This window comes from Siniperca chuatsi, linkage group LG11, assembly GCF_020085105.1.
Source record: "Siniperca chuatsi isolate FFG_IHB_CAS linkage group LG11, ASM2008510v1, whole genome shotgun sequence".
NCBI classification, from domain to species: domain Eukaryota; kingdom Metazoa; phylum Chordata; class Actinopteri; order Centrarchiformes; family Sinipercidae; genus Siniperca; species Siniperca chuatsi.
The window spans coordinates 13,203,878-13,230,929 of NC_058052.1; the positions used below are offsets into that span (position 1 = coordinate 13,203,878).

General features: G+C 37.5%; 1 protein-coding gene across 3 annotated transcripts in view; it reads left to right on the plus strand.

The window, feature by feature from the left end:
* eys (eyes shut homolog) overlaps positions 1-27,052 on the plus strand; it is a 155,313-nt gene that overhangs the window by 117,323 nt on the left and 10,938 nt on the right. For all 3 annotated transcript variants that reach the window (XM_044214334.1, XM_044214335.1, XM_044214336.1), the window contains 3 exons: positions 9,333-9,441; positions 13,744-13,967; positions 24,436-24,608. In XM_044214334.1, coding sequence (XP_044070269.1) covers positions 9,333-9,441; positions 13,744-13,967; positions 24,436-24,608 — 506 coding nt within the window. The remainder of the gene's footprint in view (positions 1-9,332; positions 9,442-13,743; positions 13,968-24,435; positions 24,609-27,052) is intronic.

The window sequence follows — 27,052 nt, forward strand, 5'->3', positions numbered from 1 at the left end:
CAACTGTCCAGTATGCTAGCAGTCTTGTTTTTGGCATGGTGAGTACTAACAGCCAGCTGTCTCCTTCAGAAAATTATACACAGAAACTGCAATCACATATTACATTTTTCTGGAACTTATTTCAATAACTCATTGTCTGAAACAATGAATTACAAATTATTGATTGTATTCCATTGTATGTATGTATGAGTTTTAATAGCCAAACTTACCTCCTTTACATGAACCTAATCATGCAAGAATAAATAGGCTTACCTTCTGCCTTCTTCATGTTAGCACACACAAATAGGTATATTCTAAATACTAACTATAGCTCATTGTGTGTGAGACTGTGTTTTTATTTTTCAACAAACTCTATAGTTATATTGTTTCTGACCATGCACAAAAAGGGGCAAAATATCTGTTACCATCCATGGAATCTAATAGATCACTTACAGATAGTTCACAGAGAGATTTAGGATCATTAAGCTTTGATATTCAGTCTGCTGACAAAATTGACCGTTTCAGCAAATGATTGTGGAGTGTTTTCCTGTAAATGGCTGGGACCCTCTAATTTTGGCTACATACAGTAGACAAACCATACACCTTCTGAATGACTCTTTTCTTATGCTTATTCAGAAATTGTTATGGTCTAGGTCTATAGGTTGCACTGCACATAGTGAATACTTCTTTATTTAAAAAAAGATCTTGTATACATGATGAGGCCCTGCAGAGCAAGACTAGTTAAATGACTGGATGAATGGATCCATGACACTATCTGTCCAGATTATTAAAGTTGAATGTCTACAATAAAATGCACACCTGCACACTTCATCACAGCATTCAAACAACTTTAAATTACATGTAGCAGTATAATTATCTTCATATACTATAACATTTTAAAAAAGCTAGAACCCATTAAAAAGCTTAGATATAACCCTATTTAAACAATGACAACATGCATAATAAAATATTAGATTAGATAAATCATTAATAATATTTAATTTTTTTACCCCAAGTCTGAATGAGGTGTGGAGAATTAAATCAATGCTTGTATAGAATGCTGCCTTTGCTGAGAATAATTTTACATTTTGCTTGTCAAAGCTCTTAAATAAAAATTGTGTCAATATCAAAACTGATGTGTCCAATAGTGACAGATATACAATAAACTCTATAACATAACATACAGAAATACAGTATAACAATACACAACACATACAAAGAAATTACTCTGTATGTAAATGCTTAAGTTGAGCCACAAGAACATGGTGTACAGTGCGTAAACTGCATAGCAGTAACTCGGCTGGAGTCAGGTGGTAGTAGCTTAGTTAGATAACAATGTAATAAACAAAAGCAATTACTTCTGCCAATAAGAGCCAGAGCCAGCAAATGTAGCTACTCTTTTGGATTATCAGGGGAAAACAGTTGACTCCTAAGCATTTGGCAACAGATTTGGTACCAAATGTTGAACCTCATCCACGTGCATTTCCACTTCCTGCTTGTCTCATCCAAATAGGTCTGATCACAATGCTTCCCAATGCATAGTTGATCTTCTGTCTCCATAGTGCACACACAGGCTTACAGCTCAGGCGCTGTAGGGCCTAGTGAGCCAGTGGGAGAAATGAGAGAGAGAGCTCAATAGCTGCTGAGCTCTGCTTCTATTTATTCTTGATCGGTTCAGCAATTTTATTCATATGCAAATGATCGCATGACATCATCTAGTCATGTTTGAGGAGCAAATACCTACTTTTTTGGATGGTAGTTGGCAACACTGAATACAGCTGCTTCAACTTGCTGTCAGTGTCTATGCAGTGCAGAGAAGTGGTTGTATTTAACTGTAAATAATAATCCAATGACCAAACAGGGAAAATCCAAATTTTAGTGGGTGACACCTGAAGCTGCTCAGTTGTCCTCCTGGATCCATCCTCTACCCTTATGTTTTACAATCAACAGTTTGAAATCATAATTGGATATAATATGATTTTCTGTGGGTGCACGGTGGCAGAGCGGCTACAGCTCCTGCCTCCCAATAAGGAGATCGTGGGTTCGTGGGTTCGATTCCCGGACCGGACCAACATCACACAATCTCTCTGGGTGGAGTCTGCATGTCCTCCCCGTGTTACCGTGGGTTCTCTCCGGGTTCTCCGGCTTCCTCCCACCGTCCAAAGACATGCATGTGTAGGTTAATTGATAACTCTAAATTGCCCGTATTGAATGAATGTGTGAGTGAATGGTTGTCTGTCCTTGTCTGTGTCTGTGTTCGCCCTGCGATTGGCCACTGTCCAGGGTGTGCCCTGCCTAAGGCCCGAAGTCACTGGGATAGGCTCCAGTCACTCGGGACCAAGCGGTAGAAAATGGATGGATGGATGGATGATTTTCTGTTGTGAATCTATTCTGTACACACGACATCTATTGCATCTCCGTCCTGGGAGAGGGAACCTCCTCTGTTGCTCTTCCTGAGGTTTCTTCCTTTTTTCCCTTTTAAAAGGTTTTTTTTTGGGGGGGTTTCCTTATTCGAATTGAGTATCTAAGGATGTATGCTGTACAGACTGTAAAGCCCCTTGAGGTAAATTGTGATTTGTTATATTGGGCTATATAAATGAAACTGACTTGACTTGGCAAATTGCCTGATGTCATTGTAACACAGACTCATCTCCCTCATTTTTTCTGATTTTTTTTTCCCTCTTCCACCACTCACACACACTCTTATTTTCAACCCACCAATCTTATTGTCATCTTGAGCACTGTTCAGATGACCCACAGGACATCAGAAAAACATTTGCCTTTTGCTTTCATACGAATACAGTTACACCACTTACACTGACTTGCTCATGTAATACGCATAGCTGGCTGCCTTTTGCTCTGATGCAGCACCGATACCATGAAGAAGTGGTATGACACCTCTGCTCTTCTTCTGTTCAGCATGCAGCACTGTGGTATGAAAAAAATGGCACTTCACTTTCTTGATGTTTATCCATGCTGGGCTTTTATGCACTGTAGTTTTGATAATGACATAATTGCATAACAAGTAGTTACAAGGATGAGCACAAAACAACACAATGTGGAGGGCTCATTTAAATGACATTAAAAAAAAACCCTAGTGGGTGGTCTACACAGCTGTTGCTGCAGCTCAGATGTTTTACCTCTACATTGTTCCTGCTCCAGTATCAACACAATTTAGGTATATATGTCAATAAATTAAAAAAAAAAAAAATATATATATATATATATATATATATATATATATATTCCAAAACTCAGCATTAAACACTGTGAAGAAATTTCCGGGTTTTCTTGACCCAGCCCTATTTGCAGTTCTCTCTGAGCCACAGAGGACCACTGTTCATCAGTCTTACACTATTCCATCTTGCTAATCATCCCCAACAAAGGGATGAAAGACATTGTGAATATTTAATTAAGAATTTCGCAGCCTGTTCTGACAGTAAACATAACTGAATGAATCACATTTTCCTTTTGTAGAGCGGCTTTTGTAGAGCAAGATTGCACTAAAATGATCAAAACAATCCAAACAGGCTGCCATATACATGAAACATAGTGGGTAGACCTTTCTTTAAAATGAGCAGAGAAGAGCTTGCATTTGATTTACTTTGACTTTACACTCTGTCGAAAACTGCAGTCTCTGTAGAAACAGCGGATCTGGTTTGAGGAAAGTAGAATATCATAGCTTATGTTTATTCAGGTACACTATCAATAGATTTTCTGACTGTAATGATGTTACGATGCATTGTGTTTTACAGTGAAATATTTAATTGCATTTTTTTACAATTATATCTACAACCCATTTGTAGCACTTCAATATAGACTGTAAAGTTGGCAAGACAGAGGGCCACTACTAAAATGCCTTGTGCTGCCATATAATTTCACAAAGGGGAGTGTGCAGGGGCTAAGCTGTGTCATTTTTCATTTGGGGAGGAAGTATTTGTTGTTGGCTTGGTTTTTTGATGTCAGTAAATTTTTCTTTGGGGATGTTTGAGGCAATACTGCTGCGATTAAAGTTTGAGAGTGGCAGACTCCAAATGCTCCCTTGGTCATTTGTGAGGGTGTGTACATTATTGGTTGAATCCCATTTCAATCCTGGAGTAATTTTCATTCACGCGCAGTCAAAGATCAACGAGGATGACACATAGCATTCTGCAGCATCACATTTCTTTCCTTGTCACAGGTGAACTCAGAGTCCCAGGCAGATTCGATTATTCAAATTTATGCCACTTTTGTGGGTACTTTCTTTCTCTCCATTCAAAGGAATGGGAGTAGTGTCTCAAGTGCGGTTCTGACTTACTGGGAATATTCTTTTTTATGATAGAGGATTTTGTGTCTAGCAACTCATGGGTTTTGGTGTTCATGCTGACGTCTTTATAGACTGTCATATTATTTTTGTATAAAATGGACTAGATATTTTGTTTCAATAGGAGCTGTGCATGAATACCTGGCCTTTACATCTGCAATTTTCTCAAAGTTTGTTGGATGCTGTTGAAATGGCAATGTACGGAAAATAAAGGACCCAAAATATCTTACCTGTGTGCTTATTTTGTGATTGGATAGAGTATTGTTGCATGACTTCTTATAATTCAGACTTGAATGGCTTCTTGTTTAACTCAAAATGCTCTCACTTGAACCAAAAAGCACTTGCACCACCATTCTTTTCCAACAAAAGTGCACTATAGTGATCAGAAAAAACGTATATGGTATTTCATAATGAGACATCTGTTATTTGTGAGATTATTATTGTCCCAATTTTAGTAATACTTAAACATTGTATTTACTGTACATTCATTTAGCAGACATTTTTTATTGAAAGCGATGTTGACGATTTTTTTTTTCCTGTTTAGATACTGTATATCAGGAGCAAATTGGGTTCAGTGTCTTGCTCAAAGACATTTCAGCATGTGGACAGGGTGAGCCAGGGATTGATCCAGCAAACTTATGACTAATGGATGATTGATGGAGCAGAAGCCCAGATGTCCCGACTTTTATTACCTAAAGGTTAAGCTCCAATAACACTGGATCCTACAAATTGGTGGTGTCCCCTTTTTAAGCCACCCCGCACCTTTGTGTATCTTTGTATGTACAATTACTGTAGGCTGAAGTAGAAATTTTCAATTTCAATAAAACCATCACAGATTTTCTATCGGTCCTGCCAGTCCACTCCTACAGTGGAATCTGTCTTCTTAAAAGTTTGTAACCAATGTTTTTCCATTGGTTACAAATGTTCAGCCTCGCCTGCCTCAAGTGCTCTTGCTTGAAAAGCTAAAGTCCACACACAACACAGGTGTGTGTCACTGTTACTTTTGACTAATAATGAAGCACGTTAATGTTTAAATGTTGGTGATCAGTTATTGAACTAGTGAAATGCTCGTACTTGCTTTGCGTATGGAATTCTATGTTCGATGTTTCAGGATTCTTTTAAAAGTTATGTTTAATAGTCTATTCACTGACCATTGAATATTGTTTTTATGTAAAAATGCACATGTGGGTGTGAAATGTTGCCTAGCAACAGCTGCTGTAAGTGCTTTGAGTAGAAATGCTGAAATTTATAGTAGCAAATTTCAGAACAACTGAGGAGTCTGAGTTATTTTAATTAACGCCACACAAACATGAGAAACTCAGCGTTCTGAGAGTTCTGTCCAGGTTCAGAAACAACTGTTCACTTCTGTCAACTTGCCGATTAGCATGCTTGCTAATAAATAATGAAGAGAGCCGTTTAGTATCTACTCTGCATTTTAGTACACATGAGTATGTGTGTAGGATTTTAGGTAACTCAAAAGTAAAATAAGGCTGCTGTAATGAATGTTTATCTGAGCAATGGATGAAGTAATCCCTTTGCAATTTGGAAGAGTAATTAGTAAACAGCCATTGATTACTTTTTCTGAATTACACTAACAGTGGACAGAACCCATCCGTAGCACTTTCCCACTGGGTTTTAATTGCTGGAAGATTAATGGAGAAACAACATTTATTTTAGGGAAGTGCCATGCCATATGTGCAGCTGGGTGAAAAGTGAGGTCTTAATATTGAGCATTTTGTTTTTTAATCCACATTATCTTGACACAATGCCAAATCAGAGGTAGCGTATGTTTATCAATCACACAGTATTCAGCTTTGTATTGACAAGTAACCCCATAAAAGATTAATTGAAGAAGCAGTCAGCAGCCCTGCCTGCTCACTGGGAATTTCTTTTGTGAAGCCCCACAATGCCAAGAGGCTTGCTGTGTGCTGTCTAATTGTATTGCTGGAGATATAATGATAGAACACAGGCTACCCAAATTAATTGAGGCTTGCCAGTCACCGCACAAATTATGCAGCAAATGCTGCAGTGCTGCGTGTGAGAAAGTCACTGCACCAGAGCCAGAGCAGGCATTACAGTCAATGTAGGTGTAGATTATGGGCTGATACAGGGCTTGTTGCACTTAAGCAAAAAACCAACAAACAGATCCCCCCTAACATCTTGCGCAGTAGGTGCTGTGGTGGGATATAACATTTCACAATAATACATGATTATTAAGCATATGGGGGTTTATTTTCTCTCTTTTCAGTCATATCTGATGTATAACTCTACAGCCTGTTGTGCTCAAAAGAATATCCATGTAACAGGTGATACTCGTCTTCCTTATATATGTAATCTGAATGACCCATTTACATTCTATCTGCTCACAGGTATGAAACACTACTGAGCATCGTCTCTAGTTGAAGAACTAATAGACTCTAAATCACTAAATAACTTGCAAATTATAAATTCATCACTAGCGTGTTCCACATTATCACTTGCTTTTTTGTAAGAATCTGAAATATGATTAGAATAATAAGCCATTGAAAAAAATGTTACATCTTGCCCAACAGCCAGTGAAAACTGTTGCAAGGGCACCAGCACAGTGCATGATGTTTTACTGCCATCTGTTGCCAATACTTTCAGATGTTTTATGCAATAGTAATATTTTAATGATGATCCTCCCTCATTATTAATTTTCTGCAGGGGACTGTGAAGGAGGCATGCTCAAAAAGGTTTGTTAAGACAAACACCTCGCCATCAGGTTTAACAAATACCTTTGTGTAAAGGTGCTGTGCTGAAAATATTTGCAAGCTCCCTTAACATTGCAGGTGATATTTCAGTGGTGATCCTCAGGAAAGTAGCAGTAATGCAGTTGCACTGAATTTGTCACACACAAGACACGATCTAAATGAGGACGTTAGAGATGACAAATCACTTATGATTAGTGCATTAGCCAGATGAAGAAGTGCATAAATGATGATTGAGTGAGTAAAAATGATCACATCCATATTGTGGTTTTGTGTGTTTGGAAAATAAAATATTCATCCATTTTTTGTTTGTTTACCTCAAGTTGGGAATTTGCTATTGTTGGTCCGATGAGACCCAGCACTGAATGGTGCACAGGGAGCCCAATAAGACATTACATAGTGTTTCATCTCTGCGTTAGAAAAAATCCCGGCCTCTTTTTCTTCTGATTCACTCATGTGTTTATTTATGTAATATAATCCATTGTGGGTTTGTGTTTGTATGTATGTGTGTGTGGTGGTAATGCCAATGTGGAGCTGTGGGGCATATTCCTACCTATCTAGTTACTAGACCAATTTTTATAAATACAAATTTTTGCTTTAGAGCAAGACCAATGTAAATTAGCCTGGTGAAGCATTCAATGTGCTCACAAGAACTCATCAAGTAACACCATCTTGTTTGCTTAGTGAGCATGCTCTCTGTGTCTCATAGGGAAAGTATTTGGCCAAATAAAAAGCTACTGTAGTAAGCACCTAAATATGAGTTTTGTAACAATATTGTGATGTTTCATATCTCACCAACATTCGGTTTTTGCTGCACAAAGACATGGATTGCAATATTGGATAATTTCAGTCGTTAGGATCTTGTTATATTCTTGTGACTTAAAAATAACTTGTGGGGAAATGTAGATTTCTGAGATCACTTGCTGAGAATGTGAGAATGACCGCAGAAGCACACTGGGCACCCCGAGGATGATGATGGATGTCTGCTCTGGACATAAGGTTACATTTCATGTTTGTAGTCTTAAATTGTGCCTCAATGTGTGTGTGTGTGTGTGTATACAAAACAGCACTCATGATTTACATACCTGTAATTAGTCCTACCTGAAGTTGCATGTGTGTGATTGCCTCAGGGAGGCGTCCTGGAAGGCTGTTTCAAATTAGCAGGCGGGCAATTGCCCTGATTGTTTCCATCTGGCCATTAAAGCAGACATTTGAGGGTTTTTCCTCATCAACAGTGGTACAGCACAAAGAATGGATGAATGAATTTTGCAGAATCAGATTTTGCAGATAAAAAGCGCATTACTTGTATTACATGTTCACAGGCAAACAATGAATAAACCTATGGAACAAAAGTGCATCATGTCGATTACTCCCTAGCAGAAACATGTTTATGTGCGTGGCACAGTGTGCAACCCTTTGCATAATGTACAGCCCTGTAAAGAGGCTGCTATTGTATATTGCCGGTATAAAGCCAATGATGAATTGGAGAGAGGGAATCACTTGACTTTGCCAAAGCTGGAATATGACACAAGTAGACCAGCTACTTAACATTATGGCTGCAGCATTAATGACTAGTACAATTGTATATTTCCCCAGAGAGACACAGGGGGTCAAATGATAAAATTGTCTTCCTACTCATTAGGTTATAATGTATATCTAGTTTGTGCCCTCATTTTTATCATTAATTAGTCCTGAATGACATAATGAGCACTTACACTCATGATAATGTTTTTATGTTTTTGCAGGCTGATTTGTTGTCTTAGTATTATTATTATTAGTATTAGTATTATTAATTTTGTTGTTGTTGTTTTTACATATGTTTTATTTGAAATAGCATATTGTGTACTAGTGCTTGATCATGTAAATTCAACTGGTTCTCACTGGTTATCTCTATCTATGGTTTATCTGTAGCCTATTTACTGGCATTGTTATGTGAATTTCATATCTGCTGAGGAACACAACAACTTCACCGCAGCACCAAGCCGAAACCTATTTCTGGACTTATTTTTTAAATCCAGCTGTGGAAACCTTTCTCTATTTTTGTTGTCTCTCCCGTGTTTTGGGCGGTAATGTGGGATACAAACGCACCATTGCTTCCATCCTAATCTACCAGTACATAAAGTTTCTGTAATGTATACGTAGTCTTACATTGTCAGTTTATAGTATAGTCTCAATGGTCACATTAGCAGCTTCATTACTGTGACTGCTCTGTCTGTCTCTCCATCAGAATATTTTTCATGCTTTGCTGGATTTATTGTGAGGATCAGATATTGCAGCCTTTCTAACTGGCCCTCATCTCTCTCTGTGTTCTCTCTAAACAGATACAATCTGCCTGTTGGAAAACAAGGAGGCTCATGTATGATTGAAATAGCTGCAGATAATGGCACAGCTCAGCGTCTCGAGGAGTACGTGTCACACCCCACGTCAGAGGTAACCTGACCTGCCTGCAGTCAAATTAATCCTTTGTGCAACTATTTTCCTAAATTTGCATTTCTAACCCGTAATCACGTCTTTGGTATCTCCTTCCTTTTACAGTACAGTTAACCTGAGACATATTAAAATGTGCATTAAAACGGTTATATAATTTCAAAGAAAATACATCAGATATCATTTATTCACATACACTGAATTTGTTTGTGTTTTTTCTTATTCCGGGAAATATATCTGTCACTCTATTCTCTTATTTAGTACATTATTATCGAACTTTTCTGGAATCTGGTGAAACTGAGGGTAAACCTACTCATGCAATGTATTAAGTTCATTTTAGTGTCAATTAAGTGGGCGTTCAGTCATTGCTTCAGGTACTTGTGAGACATGAAATAATCATGATAATGACATGAAAATAATCCAGGAATTTAAGTAATAAATCTATTAGTTTGAAGGCTTATCATGTGCCAAAACACTGGAAATTTATCACGGCCGCCACACATTTACCTTTCATCATGATGCCGTTCATGTTAACAAAGTATTCTACCAGGAATGTGCACTTGCACATATTGTGTCAAGAGAGTGGCCTCAATCAAATGAATGACAGGCCAGCATTTATTCAGTCTCAAAGTGGCCTGAAGCTCTTTATATAGCAGCATTTAGAATCCAGCAAACTTACTTCAGTGCACACATTTTGGTACCAACAAACATTTCTTGGTAGCACCAAGTACCTTGGTCTTTGATTGGACAGTTTCTGATTTAAATCCTATTTTTGCATATTTTAGATTGCTTGTGTTTAGACAACATTTAAAATTTGGCTTGTGTTCAATGATAAAAGGTTAGTATGTTCAGTATATCAAATGATACTATAAATAGTGATAGTTGGTTGGTTTAAATGAGATAAAAGCTGCTGCCTGTAGGTATGCAGCCAAATCATGGATTGTATGATTATATTTTTGCCTTTAATCACTTGTAGAACTCTTGACAGCAACATCATGAGTAGATTAACCACATGTTATCAAAGCCAGCCTAGCACACTGTTTTTAAGTAACAGCAGTTGCTTCATGAATAAAAAACAGGAGGTCCCATTAAAAACGTGCGCACCTGTTACATTGTTTGCCAAGATGATCACACTTGACAAATAATGTTCTTAATGGCAAGCATGTAAGAGGCACTAAGCTAGTTCTCACTTGTTAATCACAGGCTGGTCTTTTCACTCTGGCTCATTAATTTGATTAACAACACCTATATTTGTTATTAAATTAATAATTTTGTTTTTCACTTTGAAAGACGCAGAGAGGGGCTCAACCTTCCCACAGGCTCAACATGCCTCCTCCTCCCTCAGTGTGATTTATGGTCTTCTAATTTGAGATGCCAAGATGTTTTTTTTTTCTCCTTCTTCTTCTTTTTTGTTAATAATACATTTATCACACAAGTATCTTACAATTATATTGCACGTTGGTTGCCAGTTACCCTTTGCCAACTTTTATAGAAGACATGTATTACAGTAATTTAAAGATTTAGTGAATGAATGGGTTTTGATTTTATTTAGAGCTCAACACCAGTCAAATCAAACCAAATTAGATTGTTACACAAATTTGACAAAGGGTTATATTTGCTGGCATGCAACAGATGGGCTTTGAGCTAAGTTAATTAAATTTATATACAGTGATTATAAATTTAATTATAATCACTGTATATAAATAGTTTTTCTGAAAAGCAGAAAACTTACACATGTTGGCAGCTATAAAAGAAGCTACAATGTGATCTTCACATTGTAGCCTGTTGTCTAGGGTTGTCGAGGGTCTAAGGATAGATAGAGGGTGTCGTATGAAGTCCAGATTGTAAAGCCAAATTTGTGATTCATCATTTTAGACTATATGAATAAAATTGACATCACTTGACAACTTGGGATCTTAGAGAGATCATAAAGCCAACATACAGCAGAGAGAGGAAAGTTTTAAAATCTAAATCATTTAAAATTCTGTCTTAATGCTCACAGATTGCCGGTGTAAGGGTTCAAGACCCGGAGTATTATGAACATATTGATTATCTTGCTTTGAATGTCTTACTGCATAAAGCAAACTTTTAGTGCTCAATTACAATTTATTGCACAACTAATTTTGCCTGGAGACACTCTGTTTTTCATTGTGACCAAGTTACTCATCTCAACTGGCCCACAAGTGCGTAAGAACACTATCTAGAAAATAATAATGAAATAGATGCCACATTGACTAGTGCTGCCTTCAAATAGAACTCAAAAATCAGCCTGCGGTACTCATGAACTCAGTGCTGTGAGTCCACTTGCAAAGTAATGAATATTACATCAGTAGATCTTTCAAATGGACTCCTCTCATAAACATGGTAAGCACACTTGAAGGCACCGTTAAGTCATATTCCATATCAGCCCATCGTCATCATGCAGCTCCAGTGGTTCAGCACTGGTTGTGTCTATAAAATACGGTTTAGCTGATTGTAAAAGTGTCCAGCCACAGCTGCTTATTTTATTTAAATCTTCGGCTTTGTTAAAGATAGTTTTAGGGCTCTTAACTTTGCAGTGACATTACATACCCGTTCCTGTGAACCCTGTCATCCGTGTCTTTTTATAGGCTTTCAAATATGTAACAGTTGTGTCATATAAAGCTTGCATTAAGCCAACATCCCAAATGATTATGTGGTCTAACACCTCACTGTCCCTCCACTGAACACCTCCACTGCAGCTGTCCAACACCTTTCCTCAAGCGCCAGCAAGGAGTCATGATGAGTCTACATTTGAGGGGTGTCAAAGTCATATAAATTGTGAATGAGCTCAGATTTCGAACGACGATGAAATTGAAAACTTCGATATTCAGTGTGATTTGATATGTTCACAGTGTAATTAAAAAATCACATTTGCTGTATTGTTCATGAAGGATTTTTAGCCTATATTGTATTCCGTACAAAGTTGGATGTCATCAGCAAAGCTTTGAAAATTTGAAGAAAAAAAAAAAGTTTTTACCTAAAATAAGCATGTTTAGAACTGAGCCTTGAAAACCCACATAAGTAAGATTTATCATTTCTGACAGACAGCCTCCAATAACAACAATCGTGTCTGTCAAAACCTTTTAAATACATGACATGAGAAGCCTACATTGTTAAATTCAATGTAATAACCCTCTATATGAAAACTAGTACTCATATCTGCAATGACCAGATGTGATAAAATGCAAGTATCCATGTTAACAAGCTTAAACAAGGATGGTGAGTAAAGTCAGTCCTGTGTCAGTTGGCAACTGTCAAAAGAGAAAGAGAAAGTGTTTCTGTATTGTTTTGTCATTTCTGCTATAGGGATGGAAAATGTTTGTAATAATGTATCCACATTATTTTGGATATGACCCAGTTATAGGCTGAAATAGCTTTAAATCTTATCTAGGAATGAATAAAGTGACACAGTGTTCAAATTATAGTGATTAGGTCAGTACTTGTGGTCTTATTATTATTAGAAATAAATTTAATGATAAATTGCAAAATCTAAAGGGAAGATATTTACTCTATATACTCAAAAGTGTATAACAATTCATACATTAAACAGAAAACCACTTTGACTCAGGGGAGTTTTATTTCGAAATCCACTGTCACCCTGTTACATAATTTGAAAGAATGTGTAATGAAGCTGTGATAAATGTTGATTTGTCTTTCATAAATTAATCATCATGCATGGCGTGACTATGAAAGTGTTATGTAAACCTTCTAAATAGAAAGCAGTATTCAATATTCATTTGAACAACTGGAGGTCACCGCTGTGAATGAAATATATGTAATTTAGTGCTAATGTGAGACAGTCTTGTGCTCCATTTTTTTTAACGCAGCTCTACATTGGTAGCAGACATTATTATCCTTACTTGTTAAATTGACCGTTATGGTATAATAAGCTGCAAGTTCACAGAATTTCTATTAATTCTACCCAGTTACCTTACACATCAAAGAAAGCTTGCAGCATATTTTAGATATTTTACCTCTCAATGTATCAGGATGTGTTTTATCATATGATGTCAGTTGGACTGAAAAAAGAAAAGATTATAACTCCTTTTTCTTGCCTGGGTCATGCTAAAACTGCAGTAGCTGATAGTGTTAATCGTTCTTGTTGATCTTAATATACACTAAGGTCCTGTTAATGTAATAATAATGTTATTATGTTCACACACACACGCTGTTATTGAGAGCCTGTTTTTAGCTGCAAAGCTCATTCTTGAAGGGAGACATTTAGATTTAGTGTGATTTACTAAATGAAAACACTGATCACTGGCTTTCCACCTTTTTTTGCAGGGAACCTTTGGACCCATATTTCTTGGGGATGTTTCGTCCCACTGGGAGATGCATGAGGGGAGTGCAAAGGGAGCAAGGAGATTCATTGGATGTATCAGGGAACTTCAGGTCAACACAAAGGAGATTTACCTGGTGGGTGAGGCAGTGAGAGGGAGAAACATCAAGAACTGTGACCCGCCTGTCTGCCAACACCTTCCCTGTCGTAATGGAGGAACTTGTGTCAGGTACTAGGTCACCTTTTACACTAATGAAAAATTACTAAACTACCTTTGAACTTGAAAGCCATTAAGAATATAAAATACAGTTTCACTGATACATTTTCCTTCTGTAATAATAATAATATGCAAGAAATTACCCCAGAAATGAGGTGAAATAGTGTTACAGACATGCATGTGTCATGTTACTGGATATGCTTATATACTATAAACAATAATGGGCATTAACAAAATGTAGTATAAGTGACAGAGTCATTTCATCTCCATGTTAGACCTGCTGTTTCCTCATGCCCATGTGACTCAATGTGAAGCAGGACTATGTTTCTGTTGTCGGAATATATATTCCAGTTTAAATTTTTTTCCCCAATCTCTAAAAACATGAATGGCACTGTGGCTGTGCAATGGGAGCTTTGAGCACACACTAACCTAGTCAGCCAGCTAGTGAAATGACAGTTTTGGCAACAGTTCCTCTTCCCAGCAGCAACCATTCCTTAACGCAGAACTGTCAAGCTCATTTTATCCACATTGGACTAATTTCAATTTGGGCCTACTCAAGGCTAACTGCGCACTGTGAAATATTGGACTGGGACTCAGTATCAGCAGAAAATCAACATAAATTCATTATTAATTGCATCAAAGGGTGAAAAATTTGATTGGGACATCCCTACAGATAATTGTAGATGTAGCCATGTTTGTTTAAGGATAATCTGAATCTGGAATTTCTACAATTTTAAAAGTCTTTTTAAAAGTCAGAAACAGTTACAGCTACAGATACTGTATTTCCAAGCCTTTTTAATTTAACAATAAGCAAACTGTTACAAAGGCGGCCGCTTTGCAAGTTGATTAATTTTTCAGTGTTTAAGTTGTCTGCGAGTTTGTAACACTGCATCAATTAAGGGTACAACACAAAATAAATGTGCTATAACAGAAATTCAGGCGAAAAGGAAACTGCCAGCTTCAGTGTGATGGCGCCTGCTCTCCCTCAGCCCAGCAACAGCTCTGTGAGGAGTCGGCACAATAAGAGAGGTCAGTTAGTTGTTGACCATCTCCTGGTTTTCTTCTACTTCCTGTTCAGTTCAAAAGTTTCAGTCCACTTCTTGCTATGACTTCTGCTTTTGGTTTTGACATTATATGTCATTTAATACAGATAACAAACCATCTTGCCAAAAAGCCCTACAGAATACTTATCTGGCAGAAGAGAAACTTAGCAAAAAACACTAATATTACCAATATGGTCAGTGTTTACACTAGAGGAACTTATCTAAATTAAAATCTTTAAAGCTGCTATAATAAATATTTTTATATATACAATGGATCATATGACTACTTTTATGTGAAAGCAGTTGCTTGTAGTGATGAACCCACAGAGAATGATCACCGTACTTTGTAGTTCCCCTCAGCTTTACGGAGTGTTATAACATGTATCAGTGTGTTATTTTGGTTTTACGGCCCACGGCTTTGTTTTTATCACTCTCACTGCTCTCATTAGTGTTGTTTTCAGTGAAAAAGCTCTAAAATCCCACTGTACACTACCTGCCCAGCACCAACCAGCCAGCAGACAAAGTTAGCAACTAGCGGGTGATCAGTGGAGCATTTAGCTGCAGAACAGCCAGAAATGTCTCTCAGAAGTTGGTGGAGAGCAAAAACAGAGCTAAAAAGAGAGTGAACACTGGACTTAAATTCATCAGGTGGACACAAACAGGACTCCAAATGAATGCTACTGTTGCTCCGTGTCTGCTGGATGTGCACATAAGCAGCTGCTGACATGTTCACCATACCAACTTAAAAGATGATTGCAGCAATTGTTTCTGCTTTTTGGTTCCTCAAGTTGCACATTAAAATCAGTTTAGAGAGTATGATGACATGTTTTAACTTTGTTATATTGTTGATCATATCACATAGTTTCTCTACATAGGAAGTTAAATTATCAAGTGCCATTTACAAGGAATATGTACCTTGTAATAATGATTTGTTCATCACCTTAATTTCACACAGAAATATGTACTAATGCATGGTCAGTTACTTAAGTGTTCAGATGAAGGAGTAAGGTAGTCTTGTCCTGTTCCTTCGCACTTCTTTCTATAAATCTACAGTATTTTGATTGCCCAGTAAAGGTAATCCTTGGGCCAAATATATGAACATCTGTTCTTCCTTCATCTTTATCTAGTAAAGCTCATCAGACTGCCATCACAACCCACATACCGGCAATTTTGCCTGTCTTTTTAAGTATGTATTACCTACATGTGATGCTCTTTCACCTTAGGTAATCCAGAAAATAGCTGCTCTAAATGTCTTCTTCATTGTGTTATGACACTATAAATTAACAGTTGCTTATATTAAACAGGAAATGAAAAGGGGCACCATGAATATTGGAATATGAATGGCTCTAAGAATACCAATTAAGAGCCAGTGGCATTGTGGTCACATTGGCTTGTCATGTGCGAAAGAGTGGGCCTTGCAATTATCTGTGTGATGAATACGCGTTAATGCAGTATCCACTTGAACCACACAGCATGCAGGGGTCATCAGGAGTTCACAGAGCTCTCTTCATTCTGTTAGTTGCCCTGGATTGCACTGCCACTATATAATAAGATGAAAAAGGACTTTGATTGTGGGTTCAGTTGGGGTGATTTCAGCGCTGTCCCCTTTTCATGTGGGTTTCTGTTCACATGTAGAAATATCAATATTAAACCTGAGAGGATAATGGCTTGTGGTTGGTGGGTGATACATACATATTAGGTACTTAAGTGACATCAATGTGAAAAGCCAGCAATCAGCACCTAAGACTATGGCCTTTTTATTCTTCAGTGTCAGCTCTGTGATGCCGGATATCTATGTCATTTATTAACCTCATTTTATAAACCTCAGCTGTGGGTTGCAGAGACCACGTCATTAGACTGTAAAGTCTGTAAATACTGCAGATGGAAATGTTAAAATGGAAATAGTTTCTAAGAGCTACCCACACATTCATCCTGCAAGTACTCTGCTCTGTAATAAACAAGAACACTAGATATAAGAAAATAATATTTCATCAGAGGAAAATGTAAATACGTGTATTTATACAGTCAGACAGTTAGTTATGAAATGCAACATGTCATTATCTCCAGATTAGAGAATTAGAAAAATATATACAACTGTGCAATCCCTCCTATTTAATCCACATACAGATGTACAGATGTACAGATGTACTTGTGACCAGTTGTGATGGGTGCAGTGTGAAGAGCCTTGCACCTGCTGCCTGACTGTACTGGGGTGCTAATGGCATCTCTTTGTGCTTTTGTATAGTGGGATTAATGTGGGAGCACACCCTGCAGTGTGTCTGTGGTTAGGGCATGGGGACTCATTCTTGAGGCCATCTATACTGCACCCAGCAATGTTCAGTTTGTTATTTATTTATATTTTGAAAAAACATTAAAAGACCTTGTCTGATACATGAACCAATGTGTATTTCAAGGATTTTTTTTAGCAGTAACAAGACACCATAATATGCTTGATATGAATTGTATTCACATTTTTAATGATACAGATGGAAAATCAATAGCATAGAAATCAGCAAACATAGCATTATTATATATATTTGCATGTTTTCTGTAATATTAGTATGTTAGTTACTGTACATGGGAAACATTTTGTGATCCATGAATAAATTCCCAGAGTTTACACTTGTTGCCTGAACACCTCACAGGGACATCTCAGGACTAGACAAAGTTACTGTGCCCAGTCAATAGTCCGGCACATAACCACAATGTGTCGTTTTTATGCTTTGGTGTTAATTAGTGAGCTTTATATGTGCTGGTAGGCAGATTTCGTTACCTTTGGACAGAGCCATAGACAAGCTGCTCCCCATGTTTCGAGTCTTTGTGCTAAGCTGAGGAAACCGCTCACTGACTGTAGCTTCATATTTACCATACAGATATGAGAGAGGTATCAATCTTCTCAGCAAGAAAGTAAATAAGCCCATTCCCCAAAATCTCAAACTATGTCTTCAACTTGATATGGAAAACTTGTGAGCAAATACTTCTTTAAATACACATCTAGCAGACATGGAGCAACATTAGCATTCATTTGGATTGATGTTTCTGGCCCAATTTTCTTCAATTTTAGCTCTGAATATTGGACTTCAGAGCTAAAAGGTAACTCACTTTCCTGGTCCACTTGTTGCTAACTTTGTCTGTCTGCTGTTTGGTGCTGAGCAGGTAGTGTACAGTGGATGAGCGCTGATAAGAGAGGTGAGAGTGACCCGAAATAGTAAATTTGCGGGCCATAAAACCAAAAAAAAAAAGTGTCTGAAAGATGCTAAAACGCTGAGGGGAACTGCAGAGTCGGGTAATAATTATCTGTGGGTGTGTTACTACGATTGACACCTTTCACATAGTCTTGATTCATTGTTAATATAAAAATATTGATTATAGCTGCTTCAAAGTTTTCATCAGATTGTGACCTCTTCATTGAAGTAAAAGAAAACAGACTGACACACAGATCACATAAATAGATCAACATTTGTTGAGTAGTGGATGGACATATGCTCACACACATACACACACAGAGAGAGCAGAATGCATGTAGACAGAATAACTTCTTGCTAATTGGCTCATTCTGTGATGGTCCAGCTTCAGTGGCACACAAACCTCCACTTAACAGTGAATTCTCCCGATGCTCCATTTCACTGCCTGCAAGTGTTCTTCACAAAAGAAGTGAAACCAATTTTATCTTAATCGGAGTTCCAGCTATTCTTGTTTCAAAGTACCTGTAAAATAACTCAAGGTCCAAGAAACAATTATTTTAATTCACCATGAGAAACAAACATAGCTACATCCCGTGTGTGATTACAGTCCCTGAAGAATATTTCCAGAGAAAACTTGCTCATTACAGAGTTTGTTGCATTTGTGTCTTTGAATTTTGGAGGACGAATGCATTCAAAACAACTGTGCGATGGTGTTTTTTGGCCAAATTGGTTATTTTTATACATATAGACATTTCTTGTTTAAAAATTAGTTTCTCTGTAACCTTGACATACTTAGAAGTAAGTGATAATAATTGTATAAATATTAAAATGACTTGTGGACAAGTCTCACATGACTCAGTATGAAAACATACAGGAACAGGAAATGCCTTTTAGACCAGACCTCTGACTCCAAATAAAGTACAATTAAATACAGTACAACAGAAGGACAATAAGTCAATGAATTTCTATTTCCAAATATGTTATTCTGATGTCTTTGGAAAGTTAAATTTCTGTGCATGAACATTCTGCACTGTCTCATATAGACAGTACTGGATAGAAATAATGTTAACTGAAAATGATCAGGATGATCTTCTGTATGAGGGTAATTTTAAAGGATCAGGCTAGCGTTATTCTATATTTTTCTTATTATCAACAAATTCCATGAAAAGACCAAAACCAATACATTAGTTTGTCTCTTAGTACTTTCCGATTTCCCTACCCTGCCTGCGGCACTCAGCCCCAAGCCCAATGGTTCCTAGTGAAGATGTAAATCTTCAAAAAAGGGGTCACAAATATACAGTTTTACTATTAAAAATGTCTCAGTAATTTCCTGGGCACAGCTGGGAACTGTAGATTTTAGCTAATGTAACTCAAACAGGAGTAAATACTGCATTTGTTCTGGACTATTTTTAGCAGCGGACATTTGGTGCTGTAGTGACTAATTACAGCAGCAGGACGGTGTATATGGGATTGACTCAACATAAACTACAGTGCCTGTGTTCATGGTAATAAAGGAACATGTCACCCACTGCAATGATGTGGCTCACTGATGTGTTTTTATTAGTTTTTGGACAAGCTGTGGCACGGAGGAATAAGCTATATTTGACTTCGGAAACACAGGCAATACGGTTTGATTTTGGTCATGGGATTTGTTGACAATAAGAAAAATATAGAATAATCACCAACCTTATCCTTTAACTATTAAGTAAGCAGATGAGCTCTACTTTATTGTAAAGCTTCGAACAAGAGCATGTGTTACAGTTGGATGGCAGCTCTGCATCTTGACAGTGTCACAGGTTGGTGTTCTGGTAACCAGCTGTGTGAGATTTGACTGAATAAGGCCTCTAGAATAGCACATCTGATTGTTTCTTTGAACCTAAGTTGTGAATGGGAGACGTATACTGTAGACTGTGATAACATTAGTGATAACAAGTTTGTAATAATGTCTCAAAACTGATTAGTAGACACGAAATAATTATTTTGTGACCTCTGTATAACCCAAATTATCACCTTGAAATTATTTTACAAATGTGCAAGACTACAATAGTAAATATATGTAATCATTGGACATACAGTACAGCTTTCTGTAGAGATAAAATATAATAATAAAAGAGACCAAATTAGACACAAGGCGTAAAATAATTATTCTGTGATCATAAGAAACCAAAACATAAAAGTAACCTAGACACAACCTCCTGCGGTGGTTTGTGTCAAAGATTAGAGTAAATTCAATAAATGTGGTGTGTGTGTGTGTGTGTGTGTGTGTGTGTGTGTGTGTGTGTGTGTGTGTGTGTGTGTTTGTTTGCGCGCGCAGGCACACATTTTTGAAGCCATCATCTGCAGGTGGCTTTTGTGGAAAATATTGTGATCTCCAGTTAAAGGAAGTTGTTCTCTACAGGGAGGTGTTCGACGTCTCCACAGCATTCTAGACAAAAACATCATGTTATTTTATCCATTATTTTATTCATCCAGCACAAGCCAGTCTTCAGTGTGCACACCATTTTTCACTTAATGGCTGTTTCCTTCTTTCAGACTCTTTTTTTGTCTCTCACCCCTTTCTCATGTCAGTGATAGTTGGAGCATTTTTTTGTCTGCTTCCTCCTTTTAAACACTGTTTCACTCTTGGTTCCACCAACAATACAAAATTTTGCCAGAATTTTTTTCTTTGCAACTGCTACATCTGTTTCATAGAAGAAGGTTGAACTTCACATCAATTGGCTCAATGACAGCTTGCTATCGCTACCTCTATGTGTTGGTGAGAGAGAAGGCCAGCGGTGGTGCTACATTACAGCATGCAGTCTAAGTAGTGTGCACATGTGTTCATAGAGAAAATATTTCAGAAAATTTCACCCTTCAAAGAGGCTGGTTGAATTGATTATTGATTCTTACTGAAGTCTGAAGCAAATACATTTTATCATCTCGTATCTCGTAAGGGAAGAAATGTTAAATCATTGTAACACAGCTTTATTTCTGAGACATAGAGTCAATGCATTCGGTGTGCTATGGTTTTTTCCTTTTCAGTCAGTGTACCGGGAGTTTAGAAAAGTAAAATAAAAAAACTTGAATAAATACACTGGAACATTTGAAAAGTGTAGAGTTTATACATGTGAATATACTTTAAAAGTGTTACAGAAAAGCACAGCTTTCTGCAGAGTGCGGTGTGTTCTAGGTTGGACCGTAGAAATATTGTTTGATCCCTCGAAAAAAGTTCCCTCACGCTTTATACCTCCTTTCTATAAGGATTTTATTTCAAGTATCATCTAAAGTATGCTTTTCTATAGCAGTGTGTTTCAAAAGACTCTGTGATGGGGAGTTAACAGACATCACCCTTCTTCAGCGCCAAGGAAATGTTTGCAAGGGTGCCTGGAGGAGGTCAGGGAAATATCGAACAGCCGTCTGCTGAAACAGGAGCCTGAACACGTTAGGTGAATGCCATGTGTATATTCCACTTCATCCCTTTGCTCATATTGAAATTCAGATAACAAATAATTGAGTGAGGAGTTTCAAATGATTTTCCCTCCCACCCACCAAGAATCATAGTGTCTGCAGTGTAACGGTGTCCAATTGGCTGTTTACAATACTGGAAAGCAAATGGCATTTCAGTACCAAAGCAGTGCTTCTCTATAAATAATATCTGCTAAACCCAGTGGTCCTTTTTATTTTAACAAAGGATGAAGTGGGCTAAATGCTTTCATCCCGAGAACTGAAGACTGCCATGGCAGCAGAGCCTCATCAGTGCCTTACAGTAGAAGTGTATTTGCATACCAACAAGCACTTGAAAAGAAGTGTTCTGTAAATAACTTACAAGGGATGAAATTTGAGAAAAGCATGTGGCCACACAGCTTATTGTTCTAGTTGACAGGGATATCATAAGCTAACCGGTCAATTATTCATCATTTTATCTGGTACTCATTAGATTAAAAATGTAGTCTTCCTTAATAATTTATCCAGCCTGTGTGCTGTAGCGGTGCAGTCTTTGAATGGCATGAGATATGGCGAGTACCAACTTTATGCCTTTGTAATTAACATATTCAAATGTGTCTGCAAACATTACTACAGTTTCGTAATCAAAGTGATTACCTCAGCCAAATTAAAATAACCTTTTATCACCCCACACATCCAAATTTTTGATTAGGCCAATTAAAACTCAAGTGTTTTCACCATGCTCCTGCCCCTCCTCTATCTACATTTTACCTTTTTGGAGTCAGCAATATCTAGTCATTTGACAAATCATTTTTAATGGTTTATCTTCCCTTAAATGACATGTGGTAAGTTAACTTTTTTGTTTTTTTTTATGCGTTTGAGGATCAAAATAGTAAATGTTCAATTCACACGCACACCAATGTAAGGTGCTGGCCTGCCCATTGGGAGCATCTTGGGGTTCAGTGTCTTGCTCAAGGACACTTCGAACACATGGACAGGAGGAGCCGGGGATTAAACTGCCAACCCTGGAATTAATGGACGCTGTACCTCCTGAGCCTCAGCCGCTTTTTCTATGAGGACACAAAGATATTTGTATCTCTTGCAAAGACAAACATATTCTTTTCTGCATTGCTAATTGTAAGCTGCTTTTAACACATCGAAAGAGAATTGTTGTTTATCCAAAGAAGGTAGTCAGTTGTTTCACAGTCAATATTGTTGCGTTGACTTGTGTGAGTCCTTTGTATTGTGAGCCAATTTTTTGTATTTCTAACAAAACTGCAACTCGCATTAGCCTTGCTGTACATATAGAATATTTTACACAAAAAAGCTAATTTTATGTTAAAAGATTAAAACTTACAAAATACATCCTCAACTAAGCCACAAAACCTGTTTGTAGAAATGTGTCCACATAGAGGCAAGTTTAAAATTTACCACTCAAAGCATTAATAACTTGCCTTTGAAATATGGCCGTTAATTCATGATCTAATGGTACAGTATCTATAGTATCTGATTTGTAGTCTTTAACATTTATATTTACATTTTTGGCAAGTAAGAAATCATCTGTGAAAGAGTTTGCTGCAATTAGAAGGAAATATTTATTTTGTGTATCTATCCATCCATCTTTTTTATATACTCACTTATCCGGTGGAGCATTGGAGCCCTGGATAAGTTACACTCTCTCAGCAAAAACAGACAGACAAACATATTCACACCTACCAGCAATCAAGAGTCTTCACTTCACCTAACCTGCATGTTTTTTGACTGTGGGAGGAAACTGGAGCACCTGGAGGAAAACACACGCAATTTGTGTGTCACCAACATTTAAACACAAACACTAACTGACAATGTAAGAGACAAATTAGCAGCGCTCAAAGCACTGCAACATGGAGACTGCACCAGGAGGTGCTCCATTAAATATTTGATTCTTCCTCTTGCAGGTTGTCAAAGATTATACAAATAACAATGCCTGTTCTGTTGAACGCATGACAATTTTCATCATTATTTTGAAAATAACGGTCACAATTGGCGGCGACAGTGTGTAGCTCTGTATCATTGTGAATTCAAATGTCTTGAAATTGACATTAGCAGCCTGTTAAAAATCATACACTAAAAATCTTTACTGCATTATTTTGTACTACAATACAGTCATAGCTAACAATGCTCAACTCCGGTGACAGAACGTAAATATTTAATTTCAAGAAGCAGGTTTCCCAAGGAGCAAAATACATCCTGTAGTGCTGCTGCTCAAAACACATTATTAATTTACAGATTTGAAACCCCACCAATGCTTCCTCTGTCTGATATTATACCTTTCAAAGTTGTGCACATCTCAGAGCATTTTATAAATTCCCTGTCTGGGTATTATTTTGCATGCTGGATCACCTTCCTCTTCTTGCCAAGAGAGGAAGCGCACGCATATGAATTGAGGAAAGAAGACATAGAAAATCTTGTACAATTTCTGGTTATAAGTTTTCTGACACGCTACTAATCATCTGCTTTCTGCTGTTATTTTTCGGGCGCGTGTGTTTACCAAAAGACGTGAAGTAATTTCTGCCTCCGATGAATAAATTCATAACAAGATTCTTATTTTTCTCCACCACTATCTGCACATTCACTCAAACGCTTGTCTTTCAGCAGATCTCATATATCACAAGTATTCCATCAGGCTGGACACATTTACTCTTAACATCTTTTCAAATCTTTCATGCACTCCGTGTGTTCTGTAGGCCACTGTGTGAGCTTGTAAAGCAACTGGGTATGTTGCTGCAATGTCATTGTCCACTTTCACCTCTGGCCTAATAATATCTCCTTCTATGTCTGCACGTTTAGTGATGCTGAGGACTGGTTCTGTGAGTGCCCCCCGCTCTACACAGGCCGGCTGTGCCAGTTCAATGCCTGTGAGCGCAACCCCTGCGGTCATGGAGCCACGTGCATCCCAAAGTCGCCGTTGGAGGCCGTATGTCTTTGCCCCTACGGAAGACAAGGTCTACTGTGTGACGAACGTAAGTGTTACAAAGAACAGCGCCACACAGATCAATGCAGTGTAGATTTAGCAGCTTTATTAAGAGGCTGTTCTGCACATAGTTGGTGAATGAGAGCCCTGAGCAGTTGGTAAAATGAGAGCCTGTTGTTGAGAAAAGGGATTAAGGAAACTAAATTATGCTGATAAGGCAGAAATGTCTTCCTCCAGCAATAGTCAGATAATCAAGGCAAAACTCATGGCTGCTTTGCTGAACATTCCAAAAGAATATGGTTTTAGTTCTTATTCTTAAGATCTTATTTCCCAACAACTGTAATTTCAGCAGTGTGAATTAAAGCAACCTTATTTAAGAACTTTTTTCTTAAAATGTTGCTGTACAGCAGGGTGTTTTCACATTACTAGCAATGTTAGCTAGCTTGCTGTCACGTCTGCCTGTCTGTAGTCAATCATTTTCCATTTCAATGTAGGCTACCATATAACACAATGGCTGGCATACAATAACTTTCTATTTCTATCACACAACTCCATAGCTATGAGAAAGTGATTTGATCAAGGGTCATAAAATGCTGACGTATTAATGATAATTCATGAACTGTTAGCATTTTGACCAAGGTTGTTCAGATCAGTATAATATCCGTGCAGTTATTTAACAACGTAAACAAAAAGACGGGCTCTGTACTGTATACTAAACAGGTGTTATATGTAGTCTCCACCTAAGCCAAGACATTGAAAATGTATAGCTACAAGCCATTGGAAAATATAGCTACAAGCAAAAATTAGATGGTGACAAAGGTAGGCCTACATACCTGCTAAAACATCTGCATGTTAGCATTGTCATTGTGACTATGCTAGCATGCTGACATTAGCATTTAGCTCAAAGCACTGCTGTAGGCTAGTACAGCCTGATAGAGCCACTAGCATGGCTGTAGGCTCTTGTTTAAAGCTAATAGCTCATTCAGGATGACCAAGAAGTTATGTTTTATAGTGGTTAAAGAGATGTCTATTCTATAATTCAAAACAATACCATAAGAAGGAGGCTTCACAGATCATGGTTCTCAGAAACAAAGGGTTTTGCTTGACTAAACTGACTGCAGGAGCAGCAGGGTGCTTGGCATATAAGTCGCTCAGCCATGTCGCAGCCCCTGACAGACTCAGCACCCACATGCCAAAGAGAGTAATCTAACCTTCCAGTGTCACACTAAGTATATGGCTGACATTTGAATTTTAATCCTGATAACATCAAATAAAATCAGAGTCAAAACTGATCACTCCCAAGGTTCCCTGCCTCTCTGGGCTTTTTTATACTTGGTTCTTGTTAGCACTTGTAGCAAAATACTGCCAGTGATAGCATGGTAGCTGAATTTGCTTTCTCTATTTGAGAAAAAAGCTTTGTACAGCAAGAAACACGAAAGAGCAAAATGTTTTTTCTAAATATAATATTTTCAGTTCTTGGTTCCCACGTGCTAGGAAATGCTATTGATGCTGGAATGCCTCAAGAGTTGAGTCGAAACATTAATGGATATTTAAGATGACTTCATTCAGAATTATTAATGGTCTACCTTTGTACACAAGTTGCCCATACCTCCTTCAAGATTCAGAATTAATAGAGCAAAAAACATTGAAGACAATACACCGTATCCAGTACTACTAGTACAGTACTACCACTTGTTGTTTCTCAAATCAAATGTTTCTAGTCAATGAAGGATGTGTTAAGTGACACAAAGCAAGAAAAGGTTTTGCAAGAAAAATCTCTCACGCTAAACAGACAAGTGACATAAAGTTATGTAATTCAGTCTTTTTTTAGTACATCATATTTTCATACGTTTTATACAGTCCATTTTCAATGATTTTAATGTTCATGCTTAAGCACTGTGCAGCATTATTCTGAATCATCACTTCAGTTTAGTAATGATTTAGTGACGTTTCTGTTAACCTTGCATTATTCTGAGATATGAGATATGTGGATATGATAGTATACAGTATCTCTAACTCAGGAGAAGTGTTGTTTCCGCAGCTGCTCTGTGGCAGCTAAGATGCACACCATACACATGAAGTTTTTGTCAGAATGCATTTCACAATCTGGTGCTGCATGCCATTCTGTTTTTTCTTCTGCTGCTCCCGTTGGTTTACACCATATTACACAAATACCCAGCAAAGTGGAAATGCTATGTAATATTATTTGACAGAATGTGGTGTTATAATCCATAGATGGATGACTTTCACTGAGGCAGTCCATAAGCTTCTTTGTTAATAATATGTTCTTAATATGTTCTTCAACAGCACTGAACAGTATTTCAAAGTGTTGTACAATAATGATTTAGCTAACAGAAACTATGAGTTGGAACACATAACTGTATACCAATAAACCTCAATGGTTTCTATTCGATTCGATTTTGTATTTACACACACGGTTGAGAATAAGTGGCTGTCTGTGTAACGGTTGAAAGAGTACAATGAGTAACAGAA